At 39.7% G+C, this 22,633-nt stretch overlaps 1 protein-coding gene across 1 annotated transcript in view; it reads right to left on the reverse strand.

Moving 5' to 3' along the window:
* Positions 1-22,633, reverse strand: part of ush2a (Usher syndrome 2A (autosomal recessive, mild)) — a 233,866-nt gene that overhangs the window by 178,367 nt on the left and 32,866 nt on the right. The window contains exons 8-12 of the mRNA XM_053682619.1: positions 20,777-20,870; positions 9,644-9,839; positions 8,476-8,606; positions 7,223-7,418; positions 2,149-2,796 (exon numbers count right to left, since the gene is read on the reverse strand). Coding sequence (XP_053538594.1) covers positions 2,149-2,796; positions 7,223-7,418; positions 8,476-8,606; positions 9,644-9,839; positions 20,777-20,870 — 1,265 coding nt within the window. The remainder of the gene's footprint in view (positions 1-2,148; positions 2,797-7,222; positions 7,419-8,475; positions 8,607-9,643; positions 9,840-20,776; positions 20,871-22,633) is intronic.

Consider the following 22,633-nt stretch of genomic DNA (forward strand, 5'->3'; position numbering starts at 1 on the left):
ACCTCCAGGGTCCGGGACTCCCGCCGGGGCCATGTGTGTGCAGAGTTTGCATGTTCTCCCCGTGCTGCGGGGGTTTCCTCCGGGTACTCCGGTTTCCTCCCCCAGTCCAAAGACATGCATGGTAGGCTGATTGGCATGTCCATAGTGTATGAATGGGTGTGTGAGTTTGTATGTGATTGTGCCCTGCGATGGACTCGCACCCTGTCCAGGGTGTACCCCGCCTTGTGCCCCCTGGGATTGGCTCCAGGTTCCCCTGCGACCCTGAAGAAGGAGTAAGCGGTAGAAGATGGATGGATGGATGGATATATATATGGCTGTTTTATAGACTGGTTGGTTTTTCTAGCACATTCACTGGTGGGGATGTCGATTAGTTGGGGTATTAGAAAACAGCAAGGTAGACAATAAAGAAGAGCAAGCCGATGGTTAAAAAAAAATGCACTTTATGTGTGAATGCAAAAGACTATAATGGGAAAGTAGTTTTTTATTTACATTTGCTTTAATGGAATGTTTCCATTTGGTCATCACTTTGTATGTGTGTAAATGTATTGTCTATGTCTTTGTGAGTCCTAGTGTATTAGACAATTTTTTTTTTTTACTATGGAGAAGGCAACAAGTCAACTAGTCCAATAGTAGTAAAAAAGAGTACACTATATAGCCAAAAGTCTGTGTACACCTGACCATCACATCCATATGTGAGCCTTCTGCAAACAGTTGGCACAAAGTTTTGAGCACACAATTGAATAGGATGTTCCAGTGTGACAATGCCCTATCGTACAAGGGTCTATGAAGACATGGTTTGCACAGAGCCCAGACCTCGACCCCACCCAACACCTTTGGGATGAATTGTAACGCTGACTGAACCCCAGGCCTCCTAGTCCGACATCAGTGCCGGACCTCACTAATGCTCTTGTGGCTGAAGGAGCACAAATCCCCACAGCCACGCTCCAAAATCTAATGGAAAGACTTCCCAGAAGAGTGGAGATTATTATAATAGGAAAACGGGGACTAACTCTGGAATGGCATGATCAAAAAGCACATATGGGTGTGATGGACAGGTCAGGACCGTCCACAAACTTCTTGCTCGCAATCTCACTTGTCTTTGTCCTCCCTCAACAATTTTCGATATTTACAACAGATTTGGCGCTCTTTACACTGGATGACACATTTTAGGATTTGGAGTCAATCGCAGAATTACATTAAAAACATTAAAAATGAGATTTTTATCAAGCGCAGCAGACAGGAATAAGTTTGAATCAGTGTTTTAGCCCTGTGAGATGCGAGCCACACATGTTCTACAGTGGTGCGAGTCAATATGCCATGGCTCTTCTGTGAATTCTAGACAATTCAAGGTGAAAATTTTCAGAAGTACGTCCTACGGGTAATTTCGATATTATTTTATGTAAGTTTCACATTTTGAAAATGACATTGAGGTTGAAAATTCCAGGATAGTCCGTTCTGCAAAGGATTTATTAATTCTAGAACGTAAATAATGGAGATTTCTGAGTAAACACTGTTCCCAGTGCATGCATGTTTGATTTTACAGTAAACAGTGGCAGTTTATGTTCACTACAAATACAACTGGACCAGTTGCTAGGGTTTATTCTAAAGAAATTGAACTGCCTTAGCTGCGAGCAGTGCACCCCAACTACAGTAGGATGGATATTTCCCCAAATGTGCCGAAAGTAGAGACCAAACTCACTAAGCCTCCAGAGATACTTCTAATTCTTCATTTCAGGAATGGCATTCAAACGCTACTAACAGAACTGGCTCTAGGAGGCCCACTTCCAATATCAACCAATATCACTGACTACTGAAACATATGCTACTCTTGGGGACAACATAGGGTAATAAATATATGAGCAAAATGCTACATGGAGCCAAGAATAAATGCAAAGAGCAGCGATCTGCTACACAATAGCTATTTATTCTGCTAAACAATAGCAGAAATGAGAGCACTGGCATGATCAACAGCTCAAAATAATTAAAAGCTCTCACACACACACGCGCACACACACACACACACACACACACACGTTTCATGCTTTTATTTTGTTCTAGAAAACCAAAACAAAATTTCAGTGATTAGTAGCAACGTTGCTATTATTAATTTCTCTATCAACTTCATAGCAGATTACTGCAAACACTCACCTGGCTTACAAGTGCTACAGTCCTGTGCATGATGGGTGGGCACACACACACATTGCCCACTGTCAGGATTGCACACCGTTCCAGCCACGGTGCCAACAAGGTCGCAGTTGCATGGCTGGCATGCGTGTGTGTCATTACCCAAGCTCAGATTATACATATGTGCAGAGCAACGGTTACAGCGAAAACCATCCACGCCGTTCTTGCACTTGCACTGCCCGGTTTCCTTATCACACAAAGCTGATCCTTCCACGGTGCCCCTGGTATCACAGTGACACGGCTGGCAGCTCTGAGAGTCATCAAGGCCCAGTTTGTACCAGCCATCACGGCACGAGTCACACCGACGGCCCTCCACATGTGGCCGGCACACACACTGACCTGTTACAGGGTGACACACTGAGCTCGAGATGATTCCAGCAGCGCTGCAGTTGCAGGACATGCAGACCCCATTCGTCCTCGGGCCGTAGGTGCCAGGAGGGCAGGTGTCACAGAGGAGGCCCTGGATACCATTCTTGCATTCACAGTGGCCAGAAAAAGGGTTACAAAACTGGTGGAGAGATCCATCCGGATTGCAACCACATGGCTCACAGCCATCAGGATTGGTGTGGTTAAGAAACTTGAAGCCGTAGTTACAGCGGTCACACGTAAGCCCTGGAAACAGAACGGGAGGAAGAGTTTTTCAAAGAATGCTAAGGATCACTACTAAGATAACTCCAAGTCTTAGATTACAGTATCCCATGTGCACTAAAAACAACTTAAAGTGTAGATTTTACACAATACTGCCATTACAACAGGCAACAACAACCCCACCATCAGAAAATAAACTGCTTGAGCTTTCGTATGCGCCCTTGATGTAAGCCAAATGCAGAAAATCTATGCAGATAAACTAGACTTATGGAATATTTCAAATTAAAAACAAATAGCATAGGGCGGCTGTGCCTCAGGTGGTAGAGCGGGTTGTCCACTAATCGTAGGGTTGGGGGTTCGAGTCCCGTCCCACGTGACTCTACATACCGAAGTGTTCTTGGGCAAGACACTGAACCCCAAGTTGCTCCCGATGGCAAGTTAGCGCCTTGCATGGCAGCTCTGCTACCATTGGTGTGTGAGTGTGTGTGAAATGGGTGAATGAGAACCAGTGTAAAGCACTGTGGATAAAAGCGCTATATAAGTGCAGACCATTTACCATATTTTTTGCTCAGGTTTTATTTCTCAGGTTTTGTAGGTAGAAATACTACAAAATATATTTAATCAGTCCGTACAGGATTTCTTTTTTCAGGAGCATTTTTGTGTAATTGTTGCTGCCAAAATTGCTTGATTTTGCTTCTTTTTTTTATTTGTGATGCGACTTCTGAGTTTTCGTGTGCTTTTTGTTTTGTGGAAAACTACTCGAATTGACAAAATTGTAATTGCACGAAATTGTTTTGCATGTTCTTTCACAGTGTTTGCTGGCAAATGAGACTTTATTTATTTTAGCTTCACTCATGTTCGATGCACTTTGGATGAATGCGTGTTGTGATGAGGTCACACAATGTCACACGTCTAGGCCCAAATCATTCATGTTCAAAAACTGCGAGTTCCTCCGAATATTATTCATTTCTGCAATCGCAAAATCACGAAATCCGGGAGGGACTGATTAATTTCATTTGTCGTGTTTCTCCATAATCTTAATAACACTTTTCAAGCTGTATTTAACGATTAAGTTGTTACGATTAAGGGTCGTCACTGCTATGGTGCCTTCAAGTCCTGTTGAATTTACAAGGTGAGTGCACTTGAACGCCCCCACATTGCCGTGATCACACGATCGTCACAACAACCTATTGTCATTTTTCGAATTTCACGAGTAGGGGGCGTGTCAACCAAAATGTGTTGAATGTGACGCCTACAGCAGACAGCAGATAAGCTTTAAGAGGCATGTTATCAGTTCAGTTTTTAATTTTCTTATTTTCTTATAAGATAAATTTAATTCTTGTTATTGATGATGCAAAAAAACAAAAGGAGGTTTCTCATACTGCCCATTTTTCAACCAAAACCACTTCAATATATGGTACAAGTCATCAGCTCTGAACTCGTCCGTACAAACTTCTGCCAAGCTGCATTAATTAATGATTGAACCGTAACCTCATATTTGACTTTTTTTTAACTCAGTGTGGCAGTTTTCCTTACAGCATTTCTTCTTATAATGATAAAATGATAAATACAGATGATGTAAGAGATTTTTTTTATCCTGTGGGAGAAGAGTTTTGCACCGTTTCTTCAGTTTAAAGACATTTTAGGAAGTCTTTTTTTTTTTTTATCTCTTGCAGAAACCAAACCGAAATCAAGTATTAAGTATTAATGTAGATTAGTAAAATATAGACAATGTGTTGATGGATTAGTGACTTTTCTGGGGAGTTTAGGTAACGTAGAACAGGTAGATACTTGGAATGATCATGCACAACTTGCGCAAAATTTCTTCATGGTTTTCGTTATATATATATATATATATATATATATATATATATATATCTCAGGGGTGGCTCCACCTGTATGTCTGTGTATATATATGCATAAACATCCATCTGCAAAGAGACTCTGTACAAAGATTTCATGATAAATGTTTCCTTTATCTTCACCACTTTGTTTCACAATTGTTTGTTTTTAAATGTCTGACTAATACTGTGATGTCTTGATAACCTCGATATTATTATATTATTACACCACGTTATCCTCATGCGTGACAGTGATATTGCGATATTTGACAATACCACTAAATCTGCTACAATACGATATGATTTGATTCAGCAGCCTCCGATCAATACGTGACGTGGGCCTGCTGTTACTTCATGAAGGCACGAATGAATGAATGACGTAGAGAAAGTCTATTTTTAGAGTTATGGGGAAATCACTTCGCTGATGTAAAATATATAAAAACATTTACCACATCAGTACGCATCATTTATAATCAGTACTAATTGATTTATGATTGCCTTTCAAATGGCTGCAACAATCCAAATCATCTGACTGTTACACCCATAGTTATAGTTATTGTAAACATTTCAAATCGTAACTCCCCTACTGTTACTCCTACGACATTACACTCTGTGGTGTCAGTTAAAATCCAAGCTTTTTTGTTAAACTGCCAGTGAGTGCAGGCGTGAAAATCTTCTCCTATTAAAAAACTAACCAGCCTTATATGATTACATACAGCCATAATGCATATTCATAATACTCTGGTTGTGAGTGCAGATACGTGTATATTATTTTTACTAAACCAGTTCAAGAAAGAGCAGAAATAAATGCGCCATGGATCATAACACCAGAGGAAACTAATAAAAATAGGAAATATCATATGTAGTGGTGGAGGGCTGGGGGTGGTGTGGCAGGGAAATGACATCATTAAGTGAGACCCTTAACCAATGATGAATGACCCACCTCGGGCAGAACACTTAATTTCACTAAGAGAAAAATAAATAAATTTAAAAACAAAAAAAAGCCCAAGAAAAGAAGAAGTGGGGGAAAAAAGAAATGTAAAAATAACTGGCCACAAAAGAATTACATCTCACATGGAAGTTCTGAAAAAAAAGAAAAGGACTACATGGATTCAAATTATATCAGGTTAAAAAAAAATATATATGCACGGCACTTATTTGAATATACCATACATATTCCTGACAGGTAATCTATTCCTAATGTTGCTGAGCAGAGCCTAAGGGGCACTGAGTATTGCTGCTATAAGTACCAGGGACTCCACACTCAGCAGCTGCTTTCTGTTCGTGCGCCAAGGCACACTTAATGACGCTAAATTAATTTCAGTATTAATATATTGCTCCCTGCCCACAGTTAAACCCTGTTACGATGTTATGTTAAGTGTGCAAAGTGACACAGATGAATACCCTGATAACAACAAAACTGAATAGCTTCGATTTGTTATTGCTGTCGTTGGTATTTGGATAGTACGGGACTAGCCATGGAGATATGCTTGGTGCAGCAGTTATCTTTCACAAATAAGCCAATAAAGAAGTGTGTTATATCTGACGGGATTTCACATTATTCACAAATATGTTTGACTGCAAAATTTTTGTGTGGAGGACTAGAAATACTAGAAACTGTAATCTAGGTCAACCACTGGTCTTCAAGTCATAAGTGTGTGTGTGTGTGTGTGTGTGTGTTTGTGTGCGTGTGTGGCTGTGCAGTTGTGTATGCATGATATGGGACGTGCGGTTACGCAGCCAGGCTCTGTGCACTCTATCAGTAATGCCCCCCGCTTCATAATATTCTCATGCATCAAAATTTCAAAGTGTATTGTGTACACAGAGTTCCTGGGCCACTTGATAAATTTCGCCCTCACGAATCCGCTGGTGGCCGCAAACGTGGCGAAGGTAATAAATTGCCATAATCAAACCTAATTTCTGAGAAATACCTGTGGGAGCGACAAACAAAGAAGCATGTCTTGTAAGCGGCATGAAAAATAGCGGGGACAGCGAGGTTTATTATAATCAACTTGGCATTGAATTACAAAATTAAAATGAGGTGGCCCTTGATATTCTGGCTTAGCGATTCGCCGGATCTTCTAAGTAACGTTCGTTTGCATTTCATAAGGAACACATCAAACGCACAGGATGGGGGAATGGAGGAGATTTATCACAAAGGACTGAGATGCTTAGAGAAAAAAAAACAACATTTGGTTACAGCTTGCAGTAAACTTGTAGCGGGGTGAAAAAAAGGGAAAACAATTGATTGGCTTGGTGCATTCATTACCCAAACTATTTATTTCTTTTACATATGTGTGTTGGAAGAGATGCTGCTGTTTAGTTATACCGTGCTTAACAACTTTTTCATGAAATACAAAAATAGAAGAAAAAAAAAATCCCACACTAACATGCAAACCACCTACATGAACCTACAGAACATGGTTTTAAAAGATCAAGAGCAGGTCTACAGGACCGGTAATGAAACAGACGGAGGGTAATACAGTGAATTAGAAATATAAGGAAGTAGAAAGTGTGTGTGTGTGTTTGTGTGTGTGTGTGTGTGTGTGTGTGAGAGAGAGAGAGAGAGAGAGAGAGACTGAGAGGGCACAGTGATACTTGATACCTACCGATTACATTGGTCTTACACTGGCATTGCCCTGAGTCCTGGTGACAGGTAATATGTGGCCACAAGGTCCCAGCGGCGTTGCAGTTACAGTCGAGGCAGCCGTCGACCAGTGACGCCTGCAGCTTGTAGAAGCCTTGCTGGCACTGATTGCACTGTCGACCAGACACGCGTCGCTTGCACTTACACTGGCCTCCCATCTGTAGAAGAAGGGCACAGCGCCCCAATTAGGATACTTCAGCAGCGGAGTGTGTGTGCATGTCACGGATGGCTACCTCAACCCCCAAACCTCCATCCCAGTCCCACTGGGAGACGTTCTTATCTCTATTACTAGGGTAAGGAAAGGGAGGGAAAGACTGGGGAGACTAATATCATATCAGGACATGTGATGAAGACCAGAAGTCAGCTAGGAGCCATGACCATTACACTTTGGTCTTTGCAACATGCTTGACTTCCTAAAGTCGTATATCTCAAAAACGTTGGCACTGGCAGTCATAATAATCAACAATGTTAGTGATGAGTTCGATCGAACACTGCTTTAAGCGCAAATTCAGTTACTTATTATAAAAAGAATCATTCCTTGTCTGATTTATTACCCGTATGCTAACCACAGACGGTGCTGTGTATCCCCACACACCTTAATGACAGACTTGAAACCCTCCCAGCTCCTCACAGCAATGGCACAGTCCAACAAATGAAGCCATCAAGAGAGTAAGGAATAATCATTTCCAGAATTTAAATAAGGTAACAATTCCAACACGGGTCTGACCCATCTATTGATTTCAAATTTGTCATCCAGTATATCTATTGACATGGATCCTCCCTAGGCCGGCGAAAAAAAGCCTTTCATGATGCTTGGGAAGGCAGGAGCAAAGTGGGGATTCTCCAGAGAGAAGAGCCTCCTAATGACACTTTTAAATACTCGCAGCAATCCCTTTCCGATCGCAACAATGATAAATGCTGCGCTGAATGCTAAAATCGTCAGCAAATATATTGACGCAAGCATCTCCAGTGAGAAATGGGCCTGTAGCTTTATATCAATGTGTAATTTTGTAGTCTATCAACAAGTAGAGGATTTAAAAGCTCTTTATCTGAGATCTATGGATGCTGTTGCACAGCAGTTTAATGTACAACAACAACACCAAGGCTGGGATTTTTAAAAAGCTAACAATCTATATGAATGTACTTAATCAGATAAAAGCGTCTCATGATTATGGAATATGTGTGTGTGTGTGTGTGTGTGTTTGGAAAGCTTACCTGGTCACACTCCAGACTGCCATTGACTGTTCCACTGTTATTACATTCACAGGGTTTACACACGTCCTCGGCCCACAGCGATGCACCGACTTCTCTGTAGAACAAGCTCCGGCACCGCTCACAGCTCCTCCCTTTTAATTAGAAATACATGTATAGGTGAGAAAGCGTGTGTTTGAGGCTTTTTGTCCAAGATCAACACGTCTAATTCCCAACATAGGCCAAGACTGAAGTTTGCAGGTGATTAAATTAAACAGATTACTTTTTATGTGCGTTGTGAGCTACATAATAGTTACATAAAAAAGTGCATAATCTCCTGAATAAATACAAGTAAAAATATGCATAAAGGAAGTGATGTGATTTCATATAAATAAAGATAAACCCTAAGACTAGCTAAAATGAATGGATTTGCAAATGTAAGACCACATAAAAAAAATCATAAACTTCCAAGATCATTCACATCACCGCTTACGTACTTGAGTACATTTAAGTGTGGACATTTTTTTTTTAATTCTCACAATTGTGACTAGCTTTAAATGAAAAAACTTCAGATGGAACATTTGCATCAATGTGAACTAGTTCCTAACAACTTGTATGCAAAATTAACGCTAACACTACTACAGAAAAGTATTTACTTAGTTTTTATATAATGAGGACAAAAAAAACAAAAAACACTGCGTTATTGGTAACACAATTACCATACACACTCATGCCAATCATGTGGCAGAAGCACAACGCAGAAAATAATGCACATACAGGTCAAGTGCTTCAGTTAATAGTTAATGTTCACACCAAACATCCGAATGGGGGGAAAAATATGACTTCAGTGAGTTTAACCATGGCATGGTTGTTGGTGCCAGGTGGACTAGTTTGAGTAGCTCAGAAACCGCTGATCTCCTCGGATTTTCACTAGAGAACAGGTGCTTATTCATGAGTGAGTGGAAAGGAGAATGGCCAGACTGGTTTGAGCTGCCAGGAAGTCTACTGTCACTCAAAAAAGCACTCTTTTAACAAATTGCGCATTCTGAGATGCTTTTCTGCTCACCACAGTTTTAAACACTGAGCTGGATGACACAAGATTGGCTGATTGGATAATAGTATGAATGAGAAGAGGTTTAAGGGTTTTTTTTCTATTAAAGTGGCCAGTGAGTGTGTATCATGACATTGTTACCTGTGGTGTTATGAGTGCAGTTATCGCACACTCCACCTCCACCACGGAAGTGCTCCTGAGGGTGAGAGTCCACGCTGGCATCGTAGTGGCAGGAAGCTGCATGTCCGTGACACTGGCAGGGTCGGCAGTTGTACGCCTGCACCTGATTCCCGTCTCGGAACGGCTTGTCGTTGAAGAGCAGGGTGCAACGTTCACACTGTCCAGAGCGGCATAACTCAGATCGGTTATACAAACGAACCACTGAACAAATTTACTAAAAGACAACTGTCAATAGCACACTTAACTAGACCACTATACTGTACTATATGTACATAACATATCAGGCTAACATGAATTAAAGAGAAAAATAAATCAGTTATCACAGTTACTACAAGTTACAGTGGACAAAAGTGAATAAAGCTGATTTAAAAAGACATTGTTCACTGATGATGGCTCAGGCAGTGGTGAATGCTCTTAATGTCAGGCTGTTGTTAGAACACCCAGAAAACCCAGGGGGATTGCTAATTCACAGACCACCTGCTTCTACAGCCTTTTATACACACCATGAACCTGACAAGAGGGCATATACCCCTGGGGTTTAGGTATTTATACCACACACAGTGTTTAAGAGCTTAAGGAAATATCAGTGCTGTTATGTAGACCATGCTTATAATTATGTTCCATTAAATAGTAGTCTTAATAAGTTTACTCAGTTAAAAGATTTGTCTTTTTTATGGATAAAAGAAAAATAAATCTCAAAGAGACCAACCAGGACTAACCGAACGCAGAGTATGATTAATGTATACATATGTTCCATATGCGGTTACGAAAAGGTTTGTGTTATTGCAGGAAAAACAACTAACACACAATAAGAGCTGTAACAGTCATGTGAAACAAATTAATATGTAATATAATATAGTTTATGGCAGTATATGTACAGTATATGGTTTATAATCAAAGATACTACTTCAGAAGTTATGGCTCCTTCTCTGTGTGCCAAAACCACCACTGGTGTTTATAACCAAAAAGCTCTATTTTGGTTTCATCTGACCAAAGAACCCAATCCCATTTGAAGTTCCAGTAGTGTCTGGCAAACTGAAGACGCTCAAGTTTGTTTTTGGATGAGAGTAGAGGCTTTTTTCCTGAAACCCTTCCAAACAACTTGTTGTGATGTAGGTGACTTCGGATTGTAGTTTTGGAGATTTTCTGACCCCAAGACGCAACTAACTTCTGCAATTCTCCAGCTGTGATCCTTGGAGATTTTTTGGCCACTCAAACCATTCACAGACCACCTGCTTCTACAGCTTTTTATACACACCATGAACCTGACAAGTGGGCATATACCCCTGGGGTTTAGGTATTTATACCACACACAGTGTTTAAGAGCTTAAGGAAATATCAGTGCTGTTATGTAGACCATGCTTATAATTATGTTCCATTAAATAGTAGTCTTAATAAGTTTACTCAGTTAAAAGATTTGTCTTTTTTATGGATAAAAGAAAAATAAATCTCAAAGAGACCAACCAGGACTAACCGAACGCAGAGTATGATTAATGTATACATATGTTCCATATGCGGTTACGAAAAGGTTTGTGTTATTGCAGGAAAAACAACTAACACACAATAAGAGCTGTAACAGTCATGTGAAACAAATTAATATGTAATATAATATAGTTTATGGCAGTATATGTACAGTATATGGTTTATAATCAAAGATACTACTTCAGAAGTTATGGCTCCTTCTCTGTGTGCCAAAACCACCACTGGTGTTTATAACCAAAAAGCTCTATTTTGGTTTCATCTGACCAAAGAACCCAATCCCATTTGAAGTTCCAGTAGTGTCTGGCAAACTGAAGACGCTCAAGTTTGTTTTTGGATGAGAGTAGAGGCTTTTTTCCTGAAACCCTTCCAAACAACTTGTTGTGATGTAGGTGACTTCGGATTGTAGTTTTGGAGATTTTCTGACCCCAAGACGCAACTAACTTCTGCAATTCTCCAGCTGTGATCCTTGGAGATTTTTTGGCCACTCAAACCATTCACAGACCACCTGCTTCTACAGCTTTTTATACACACCATGAACCTGACAAGTGGGCATATACCCCTGGGGTTTAGGTATTTATACCACACACAGTGTTTAAGAGCTTAAGGAAATATCAGTGCTGTTATGTAGACCATGCTTATAATTATGTTCCATTAAATAGTAGTCTTAATAAGTAGTATATAGTAGTCTTAATAGTAGTCTTAATAAGTAGTCACAGTGCGTTGAGACGATATAGACACACGTCCAATTCCAGGTTAATTCATAACATGTCCAGTTGACTGGAACTTCTTAATTATTGCCCTGATGGTGGAAATGAGCATTTTCAATGCTTGTGCTATTTTCTCATAGCCACTTCCCATTTTGTGAAGCTCAACAACCTTTTGCCGCACACCACAGCTATATTCCTTGGTCTTACCCATTCTTATGATTGATTAAGGGAAATTGGCCTATGTGTTACCTCCTATTTATATCCCTGTGAAAGAGGAAGTCATGGTTGAACAACTTCCTGTTCCTAGTCACCCAGGTGTACTAAAAAATGTAAAATATCAATAGGAATATACTTCAAATATATTTTTCTCATATGAATTCATAGAGGTGCCAATAATTGTGGCACACATATTTAACCACGATATATTTTTTTGGATAAACCTGTGTTGTGTTTGCAATTGAAATTGATATTCATGAGAGCAGAGTATTGTGTGAATTTTTTTTTTTTTTAACAAAAGATCAAAAGGTTCAACAATAAAGACAATTTTTCACAGCCTTCTTTGTTCATATTTACCAAGGGTGCCAATATTAGTGGATTTCGGTTCTGCTTGGGTTTGTTCTAGGTTTTCTGGTGTCCTCCTAACTCCTAAAAACCTGCCAGTAGGCTGGTCGGTGATTCTGAATCGCCCCTACGTGTGGATGAGTGAACTATGTGTACTACTTTAGGCTTTTCTGTACTTTTCTGTCAGGCATGTGCGACAATCAGTATATTAAAATTTTAAATTCTAACCACATTTTCACTCTAAGCTCACTGGTTCAATCAGTGAGCAAAATAAACTGTTCTTCACTGAATTACAAGCATATCGAAGTAGTATTGCCCTGCTGAACAAACAACTTCATGATTCAGTTTAATCCGATGCTCAAGAAAGTTGCAAATATCAACTGTTGACATGCTGTTAAATTGGGCATATTTAGGATCAAAGCCCCAAGGGTTTGAAACTTCACACACATATTAGAAATGGTGGTCATCAGGTTCCACCAAAAGCTTGGATCTGCGCTCAATAACACTCCCATCAACATTTTTTAAAATAACGTTGGGCCTCCAGTTTCACCAATATGCATTCAATTTGGTAGAAATATGGCTCATCTTAAGACAAACAAATTTCACAAACATGTCCATTAACTCCACCCTGCATGATTTGGGATTTCCTTTCTTTTCTTTTTTGTAACATACTTTTAAATACTCCTTCTACGGTATTCATCAGATTAAAAGCAAATTTGTTCATCGGATGTCAAGATGTCCACGATGCTAAACTGCAAAGGAATTTTTGATATTGTAAATGGTGTTGCCATGGGGAGGCAATCAATTAAGGACTTATGCCGCACAAAATGAAATGAAATTCCACTATACATCAATGTGGTGCAAAGTTCACATGCACTGTAAAACCGGATAGTTCATTTAACTCAAAAAATGTGAGGAAGTTAATGACCTAAAATTTTTTTAAGTTGATAAATCAATTACTTTAAGCCAAATACACTTAAATATAACAAAAATTTACCTCAAACGTTGTAATTTAAAATGAATTTTTAAGTGTATTTGGCTTAAAGAAATTGATTTATCAACTTCAAAATTTTGAGGTAATTAGTTTCCTCAAATTTTTTGAGTTAAATGAACTTATCCGGTTTGACAGTGTGTACGTTCAGTGGTGTGTCATAAAATGTCCACCTGCCAATACTGGCTCATGAAACAGACACTGCTGCACCCTTGGTGCTTGGGCCCACCAGTCACCGCTTTCTGCTCAATTAATACTTTGAAATCGCAACACAAAATCGAGCCTAACTTCAAAAACCTGTATATAAATCACTTTTCTTAGAAATACCAATGGCAACCAAACAGATATTGTCTCAGATATGTAGTTCATTTGCTCATTTATTACACACCATCAACAACTTATTTTGCTGTAAAGAGTGGGATAGATAAAAAGATCAATGAAAGTAGAATAGTGAAATAAAGGAGGGAGTCCTTTTTGTGTATTATATCCTAACTGAAGCCTAAATGAAATGATTATCATGGCTTGATAATTCATAAAATATAATTCAAGGGTCATCCATAAAGCTTCATAGTATTGAATTCTTCAATCAGTGCTAATGGTGAGCAGTAAATGGAAAGATTCTGATTCAGTATTAGTATTATTGTTAGCGTCGGAACATAAAGTAAATCTCCGTAACAGAATGAACCCGTGTTTTCCATTAGATATGAATGAAGTGCAAGCGAGAATGCTTGGATTGAACTGGAGTGTGTTCTGATTCTGTGTGAAAGGCCTGCATGAATACCATGGCTAATTTCACGCTCCTGCGCTCAACCTTATGCCTGCCTCCAAATGCTCTGCTTTAGCCAGTAGAGTGCCATCGCCACTACGTATCAATGTTTTGGATAAGGCCACGGTGAGTGTAGAACAATGCCGGTGTCTGCATACCAACACACTGACATTTTATACTTCTTTATGTTCCTCTCATAACATTTATCTAAAGTTCAGAAGGATAAAGTGAATCAGATCCTATGTCTATGTGTGAAAGCATGCTGAAGAGGTACACAGTTGGACTTTAGCTCTATGAAAGCATGTGCATGACTCTGGATAAGTTTGGCCATTAAGAGAGATCACTGATTGTTCTGGCATGTGTCAGGTGACTTCGGCTGCTTTAATGTCACCAAAGAAATTGTGAGGATTAGATCGGAATTCATTACTCCTAGTTCAGCATTCAACGGAATAGAGAAATTAAATATTCATTATTCATGTCCACTTGATCTAGAGCTGAATATCATATAGACAGACAGGCCTTCCCATTTACATTTCCTAGCAGATGTACTAAGCATGTGTAGGAATGTCCTATTTGCACACTGGTGCTTGAAAGTTGGTTGTAGAATTTTCACTGGAGCTGCATAAATATGACCTAAAATATCATCAGATTTTCAAGTCCAAAAAAATAAACAAAGAGAACCCAATTAAAAAGATGAGACAAAAATATTACACAATATTATACATCTGTGAGTGGCAAAAGTACGTGAACCCCCAGGATTAGCAGATAATTTGAAGGTGACATTAGAGTCTGGTGTTTTCAATCAAAGTCTGATAATCAAAACGATCCACGTTTGTGGAAGTGTATCATGGCACGAACAAAGGAGATTTCTGAGGACCTCAGAAAAAGAGCTGTTGATGCTCATCAGGCTGGAAAAGGTTACAGAACCATCTCTAAAGAGTTTGGACTCCGCCAATGCACAGTCAGATAGATTGTGTATAAAAGGAGGAAATTTAACGCCACTGTTACCCTTCCCAGGAGTGGTCAACCAATATTGGATCATTTTCCTCAATAAATAAATGATAATATTTTTGTCTCATTTGTTTAATTGGGTTTTCATTGTCTACTTTTAGGACTTTTTGGTCACTTATGCTGAAATACAGAAAATTCTAAAGGGTTCACAATCTTTCAAGCACCATTGTAGATCAGACTTCAATATAGTATATCTCACATGTAACACACTTCAAAAGGTTCTCAGGGAAATCAGATACACTATTTGGCCAAAAGTACGTGGATGCCTGAACATACAGGTATGTGGGCCTTCCTTCCAAATTTGGAAGCACACAATTGTTTGGGTGTCTTTGTATGCTGTAGCATTACAATTTCCATTCACTGGAACTAAGGGAACCAAACATGTTGTAGCATGACAGTAACCCTGTGCACAAAGCAAGCTCTATAAAGACATAGTTTACCAAGGTTGGTGTGAACACAAATGGCCTGTCCAGAGTTTTGACCTCAACCCCACTGAACACCTTTATGATGAATGGGAACACAGACTTCATGCCAGGTGTTTTGCCAGACGTCAGTGCCTGACCTCACTAATGCTCTAGTGTCCGAATGAGAACAAATGGCTTCCCAGAAGAGTGACGGCAGCAAAGGGGGACCAACTCCATATTAATGCCATACTGTTGGAATAGAGGGTATGCATGTGAAATCACACCCACTGAGTGAAAAAGACTGAGCGGCATTAGTGTTACAGCGTGAATTCTGCAAAAACACAGAAAAAACACATCTAAAATGGGAAAAAGCTGTTGTGCGATCGATTGTGCTACAAGAATTCGGAGCTATCTTTTTGCAGCATGCCAAAAAACCATTCACTCTTTTTTAAAATTTTTTTTTTACTAAGTCGAGCAGTGTAAGTGTAAGTTCTTTTGACACGTGATATTCATGTTGTACAATGATGAATAATTTGCTACATATTTCTTTTTAAACGCTGCCTATTTCCATTGATGAATAACGGGAGCTCATTCATTCTCTGACTGTTTTATCTTCACTAATATATAATGTTAGTAAATGGAAGCAGTGTTAGCTACAAACAAACTAGGACTAGCTAGCTTACGGGTTACCAGATAAAATTATGGAATAAAATAAAAATATTTGTACATGCATGTCCACATACAACCAGAATGTTTATTGGTGTTCTTGTAACTTTAATTTCTTCAACAAATCCCGCCTTGAAGTAGGACCAAGTGTCAGGGCTTTTGTATGCCTTCAGGCTTTGCTTAAAATCAGGTACATATAAATGTCAGGAAAATCGATTTCTGGCCACATGCCAATGCCCGTGGACCGCAGATTCTTAGGCAAGTTGTAAGGGTCACTGTCGAGTCCAGCTGCCTTTAATGTACGCTGATAATTGTTAGTTATACTAGCATTCTCGCAGCTTCCCCTAGTAAAACCAGCCATTTTGCTGGATGTCTTGCCACTCAGTCCGGCCGAGGGGGGCGTGGAAAATCACGTCAATGCAAACCCTTTATAGAACGTTTAACAAGCACATAATAAGCACGGCCTGCAAAACGGGCTCTAATAAAAAGTTATTTGTGGTTCTAACAACATATGCTGTAACTTCACATGAATCCATAATAACGTGTTAACCTTAACTTCCTATAGAATGTTTTAAAAATGTGAAAGAACTAAAAAAACAATATCTCCTAGCTGACATAATACTATCAAAGTTCTTTATTCCTGAAAGATTAGATGGCCTCGGCCAATCAGTGTCATACAGAAATAAGACACCGACACCACTGTCACTCTCACTACTGCTCTGCAGTATGGCCTATTTAAATACAGTGTGTTTGCACATGCGCACACACACACACACACACACACACACACACACACACACACACACACACACGGCAGATTGCTTCAGGGTACACCCCAATCCCATCTCAGAGCCAGCTGTTCGGGTCTGTGGGTATTTCGGGTCTGGTGTTTATCACTAACTCTCACACACACAAACCCTCTTTCCAGTAGCTGTGTTACATGCGTCCCCGGTTTGTTCCTGTAAACGCAACAACGGCGTGGAGAGAAAGCAGCGGCCCGCCGTGAATTATGCATGGGCGCTCCTGAATAATTCAAATCACCAAACATCAGGTTTAAAAGTTTAATACGGGACTCACTGCCTGTGTGTCGGCATGTCCACATAGCAAACATGCTGTCTCTCAATAGAGGTGTATTCAAATAGTCGAAAATTAAGTTGGAATGTTAACATTGTAAAAACAAAAATTCTCAGAAATGTGAAATGTATGGAGAGATAAACGCTCACACTCAGGCTTGTTCTCACAGTATACATCTTAAATCAGATTTTTAAACGTCCATCCATTTGATCATTTTCTGTACCGCTTATCTTTACAGGGTCGCGAGGAACCTGGAGCCTGTCCCAGGAGACATGGGGCACAAGGCAGAGGACACCCTGGACGGGGTACCAATTCATAACAGGGCACAATCACACACACATTCAGACACCCATACATACCCTATGGACACTTTTGGACATGCCAATCAGCCTACAATGCACGTCTTTGGACTTGGGGAGGAAACCGGGGTACCCGGAGAAAACCCCCAAAGCACAGGGAGAACATGCAAACTCTGCACACACTCAAAATATAACTGACTGTAAGTCCAATTTGTTTGGACTGTAGTCACACTTGCTCACATGTCCTTATGCTAATAAAGTAGATGATTTGTGCTGCCAAAGCTTTGACAGCTCTGGATTAGAGCTGATGAATTCCTTAAAAAAAAATACATTGAAATTCAAACATTAATTTGCTTATAGTTTTATACTGCTACAGATTAACATTAAGCTATATCATACCATATAAGAGTGTCAATATTGTCTTAGAGTTTTCAACCAAATGAGTCGAATGTTTTTTTTTTAAACACTATCTATGGTCAAGTATGAACCTCCTGGCAGAGGCAACCAGGTTGTGGTGTCAAATATCCTGGTACTTAAGGTTGCTGATCCAGTCACAAAACAACCCTAATGCATCAGAGATCCACCCCGAAAGTTTCGGGTTAATCTGACTACGCATGATATTGTAGTTCTATTAGCACTTGGTGCAGTTTGAATGATTGGCTATAATGCATGTTTTATACATTATCAATTTCACTCAAATCAAAAAAGCATGCCAATATTTCTGGAATGCACTGTAAACAGTCATGACATACTGTATAACATAAGAGCACTGTATACCCCATATTAGTGCATGCTTTGCCCAGTAGAAATAAAAAAATATGAAAGAAACCTGTATTAGAAACCTGTCTTAGGCGATGAAATGTGCATCTGGATTCTGAATGTTTTATGTTTAATAACATAAAATTCATAATATAAAACTATTAATAAAACAAATGATATTATTAAATCTGCCTCACAGAGATCTTTGTGTAAATTGTGTGTTTGGACCATTCAATGCAAAATATCGAATTTATTACAATTTTTTAAAATAAAAATCCTTTAGATTTGTGAAAAATGTGCAAAGGGAAATGTGTTGGTTTAAGACAGCATTTTGATTGTGCTTACCCTTAAATACAAAATGTTTGTGTTTATGCTCAAATACTGTAGACATACAGTGTGTTACAGAATGCGACGTCTCTCACTGTGTTCGCTCACATTGAGGCGTCTGCAGACATCGTGTTTTAGGGACAGGACGGATTTCTTATTTGTACACTCTGAGCAGACACACACTCCCAAAACCATAACTAATGCATTTCGACCATCAGTTATAAGTCACACTCGAGACGAGACCTGAGTGGGCGAGGGGAAGGAGGCGCAAGAATGAAATACCTGTGCAAGTCCAAGTGTTTTCAACATTTTAATATGTTTTTGGCTTCAGGCACATTTTAGAGAGAAATTGGGAATGTTGGATGTCATATTTTTACACATGGCCCAACCTATCCAATTCCCAATTCCAATGCGCAACAGATATCTGTGAAGCAAGACTTTCGGGTTTCCCTAACACCAATATCTTAAGTGCATTCTTGGTGCGGTTAAAGCAAAATGAATTCAGTTTTAGAAATCCCAAGGTTTTCCTTTTAAACATACAGCTAACTAGTAACATGCTTTTGCTGGTGATCAAAATTAAACTTGTCACATAACAAAATGACAAAAACATATAAAAATAATACACAGCACAGCTTAATTAACTTAATGTTACTGATCCTAATCAACATTTCAGCTCCAGAACAAGTTTCTTTAACATGTTGGTTAATCGTGGGTGTAACGCTTACACTTCAGCCTGTCACGAGAACTACATATACAAACAGTGTATTCACACCGTGACACGGTTCTACCTGGCGCCTTACTTAAATTCAAGTTCACTTGTGCATTTCGTGTATATGTCTGATTAATCGCATATGTGTATAGGATGCGTTCGGGTGAGTTAATTAACCTGCTAGTGAAGTGTTCGAGTTTACCGCTGTTCATTCACTGTTCAGCTTCAGCTCACGCAGCTTAAGCGGCTCAATCCCTGACATCACTGACTACGACTGAATTATTTGAAACACTCTTAGAAAAAACATTCTTTCTAGATTTCTTTCATAACATTGTTTGTTGTTTATATCATTTTTTTCAACAGTACGTTTGAATTCAAATCAGCGCTAGTGCTTGCTACGCATCTTAAATTCGAATGCACACAGTTGTCGCATTCGAACGTGCATTTTTTGACCGTAAATTCGAAGGATATTTGAAGTTTATTTGAGAGATTATTTGAATTTTAACACCGATGGCCCTAGAGCGGATGAGAAAGAGGAAAGAAGCAGAACGTACGGCTTAAATGTTGGTGACGTTCATTCTTATGTAAACAAACATGCATGTAAACACGACGGGCGATATCGAGGTCAGCAAAAATGATGGAGGTCATAACGCCGATAACGTAAATTATCGTGACTTACAATAAATGTGCATTCACACAGTTGATGAATCCCAATTTTTTTTCTTTAGCTCTTTAGAACAGAATCTTTCTGCTCGAGTCAGTAATGCTAAAACTCAGTCATGTCTGAAAAGTAAGAACCTCTAACATCATTTCTTCACAAATATCTCGTTTTCAGAATTGTGAGCTATGCAAACAGTAACTCAATTAATATTTTTGTCAAAGAGCAATTTGAATATTTGGCTGATGTTATTAGACCTCTATAACCTGGTCATGGGTGTGTGTGTGTGTGTGTGTGTGTGTGTAAAATGGTGCACTAGTGAAAGTGTGAGCAGTGGCAACGTGTGTCATCAGAGCTTTCCTAGAGATATAATTACCTCGGCTGGACTCATCAGTAAGACACCCGGGGGCTGATGGGACAGCGCGATTAGAGCTCTGCTGCCCACAAAACCACTTCCTCCTCGCCTTCCATCCTCTCCCTACCTCTCTCATTCTCCCCAGTATCCCCCGTGCTCTCTTTCAGGAAATGGGATATGCATGCGGTGCTCACTCTCTCCCCTCTCCTTCCCTGATCAATCCATTAAGGCCCGTTTTGGAAGGTGCTGTTCATTACAGGGAACTCTTGCATGTTATTAAGGGGATGTGGTTAATTAAAAAAAAAAAAAAAAAAAAACGACTCACGTTATCTCCATGTGTGTGACTCTCAGGAAGGCAGATGCAGCGGTATGGCTTCACAGTGGTGTCGCAGCTGGCCGCATGGCCATGGCATTCACACCTATGTTGAGAAAAAGCAAGCTAGTTAAGACTTTAAATTAGGAATGCGCTGATACGATTGTTTTTTTGTGTGGACTGATTATGTTTGCAGTGTTTGGAAAGTATTAATATAGCAGCAAGCAGTGATTGGCGGGCCCAAGCACCAATGGTGAAGCAGTGTCTGTTTCCTGCGCCAGTATTGTCATGTGGACATTATTGTAAGTAAAATACGTGTTTGTTTTCACTGTATCGGAATTCCTCGCCGTCAGAGAAGACAATACTTATACGTTTTATAGGTGCTGTTCCAGACAAGGTCTTATACGCAAGCATCAAGGCCTTGAATTTGATACGGGCGTCTACAGGAAGCCAGCGCAGGGAGATGAAGAAGGGGTGTGACATATGGCATGCTGCTTTCGATAGCATGTCGACATTTCTCTCTTCTTTATAAACTTCTGTATGTTTTTTGGTTTATGTCCATATCCTTGGAGTCTACCGTAGGTGGGATGGTTGGGGTGTTTGGTTTCTCTTGGTTCTGTACTGTTGTTATTTTTTATGTTGAAATGAAAACTCAATAAAACAGAATAAGAATAAGAAAGCAAGGGTAAAATCTAGCAGTCAAGCTGTTTTCTACCACAGTGAAATCCATACATTTGTAAGTTTGCCCGGGAATCCGTTGTCCGGATTGAGGCATCTTTTACAAGGACCAGTAAATGAGCATGGTATTGGACTGATACCCGATGCCAGTATCAGTAATAATGCATGCCTACGTCAAACCATCAGGTGTGCATCTTTCCAATGCAGGCTATAGCTCTCTGCTTTCAGGATTGTAGTAGCATTTTCTAGACATAAATCTACATCCCTGATTTGTGATCGTATCCATTTAAAAAAAAAGCATCATACAACTAAAACTGAATTGAATTTTCAGTATAATAATTGCATTAAACTTATAGCGTTCGATAAAAAAAAAGCCATTTGACAGATTTGTCATGTTTTTAAGTATTAAGCAACATCCAACATACAGTATGGTCGTTACGGAAACCTGTACGTGTGTGAAGGGTGGGAGTCACAGTGTGAGCTTTCCTTTCTACCCACGTATAACTTCACTGTTAAGAAACAGTCGAGGACGCAAGAATCAATTGTTTCATTAATCGTGGCAAACAGGACAAAGACGTAATCCAAAAACGTGGTCAAAAAATGTGCAAACAACGTAGACAAGTGCAGGCAAGAGCAACAACATGAATAACAGGAACTAGATCCCAGGGACGCGAACAATAAATCAAGGACTGGTAATGACTGGCATAATGACACCCAGAGCGTATACTTTGCGACGAACAAGGAAACACGAGGGCTATAAATACACAAACTAACCAAGGACACATTAGGGAGACAACCAATGACGAGACAAGACATGAACCAAAACAAAAAGAATGTAAACAAACACTAGAGGACAAGCAGCGCTCACATTTAAGTCCATCTCGGCATTAACCCGACTCAGCCTTTCTCTTTACCCAAACAGACGTGTCCCATCACTCTCCCTCTCTCACGCACCTGCTCCTGCCTTCCTCACACGCTCATCATTTTTACATCCCCGGCTTTCCCTCTTCTTCCTTCTCCATTATATCTCTATGTGCATGAGTAATAGGACTTCCCATTCAACATTTATAAATGCCAGTGGAAATACCATTGACGTGCTGTAATGTTCAACACAGGAGCTGACAGGTCTCCATCAGACAGAGCAGGCACCTTCAGGTCATGCCTTTAATTATTCATCCTCAATGGGCCGTT

Source organism: Ictalurus punctatus, chromosome 9, assembly GCF_001660625.3.
Source record: "Ictalurus punctatus breed USDA103 chromosome 9, Coco_2.0, whole genome shotgun sequence".
Classification (NCBI taxonomy): Eukaryota; Metazoa; Chordata; class Actinopteri; order Siluriformes; family Ictaluridae; genus Ictalurus; species Ictalurus punctatus.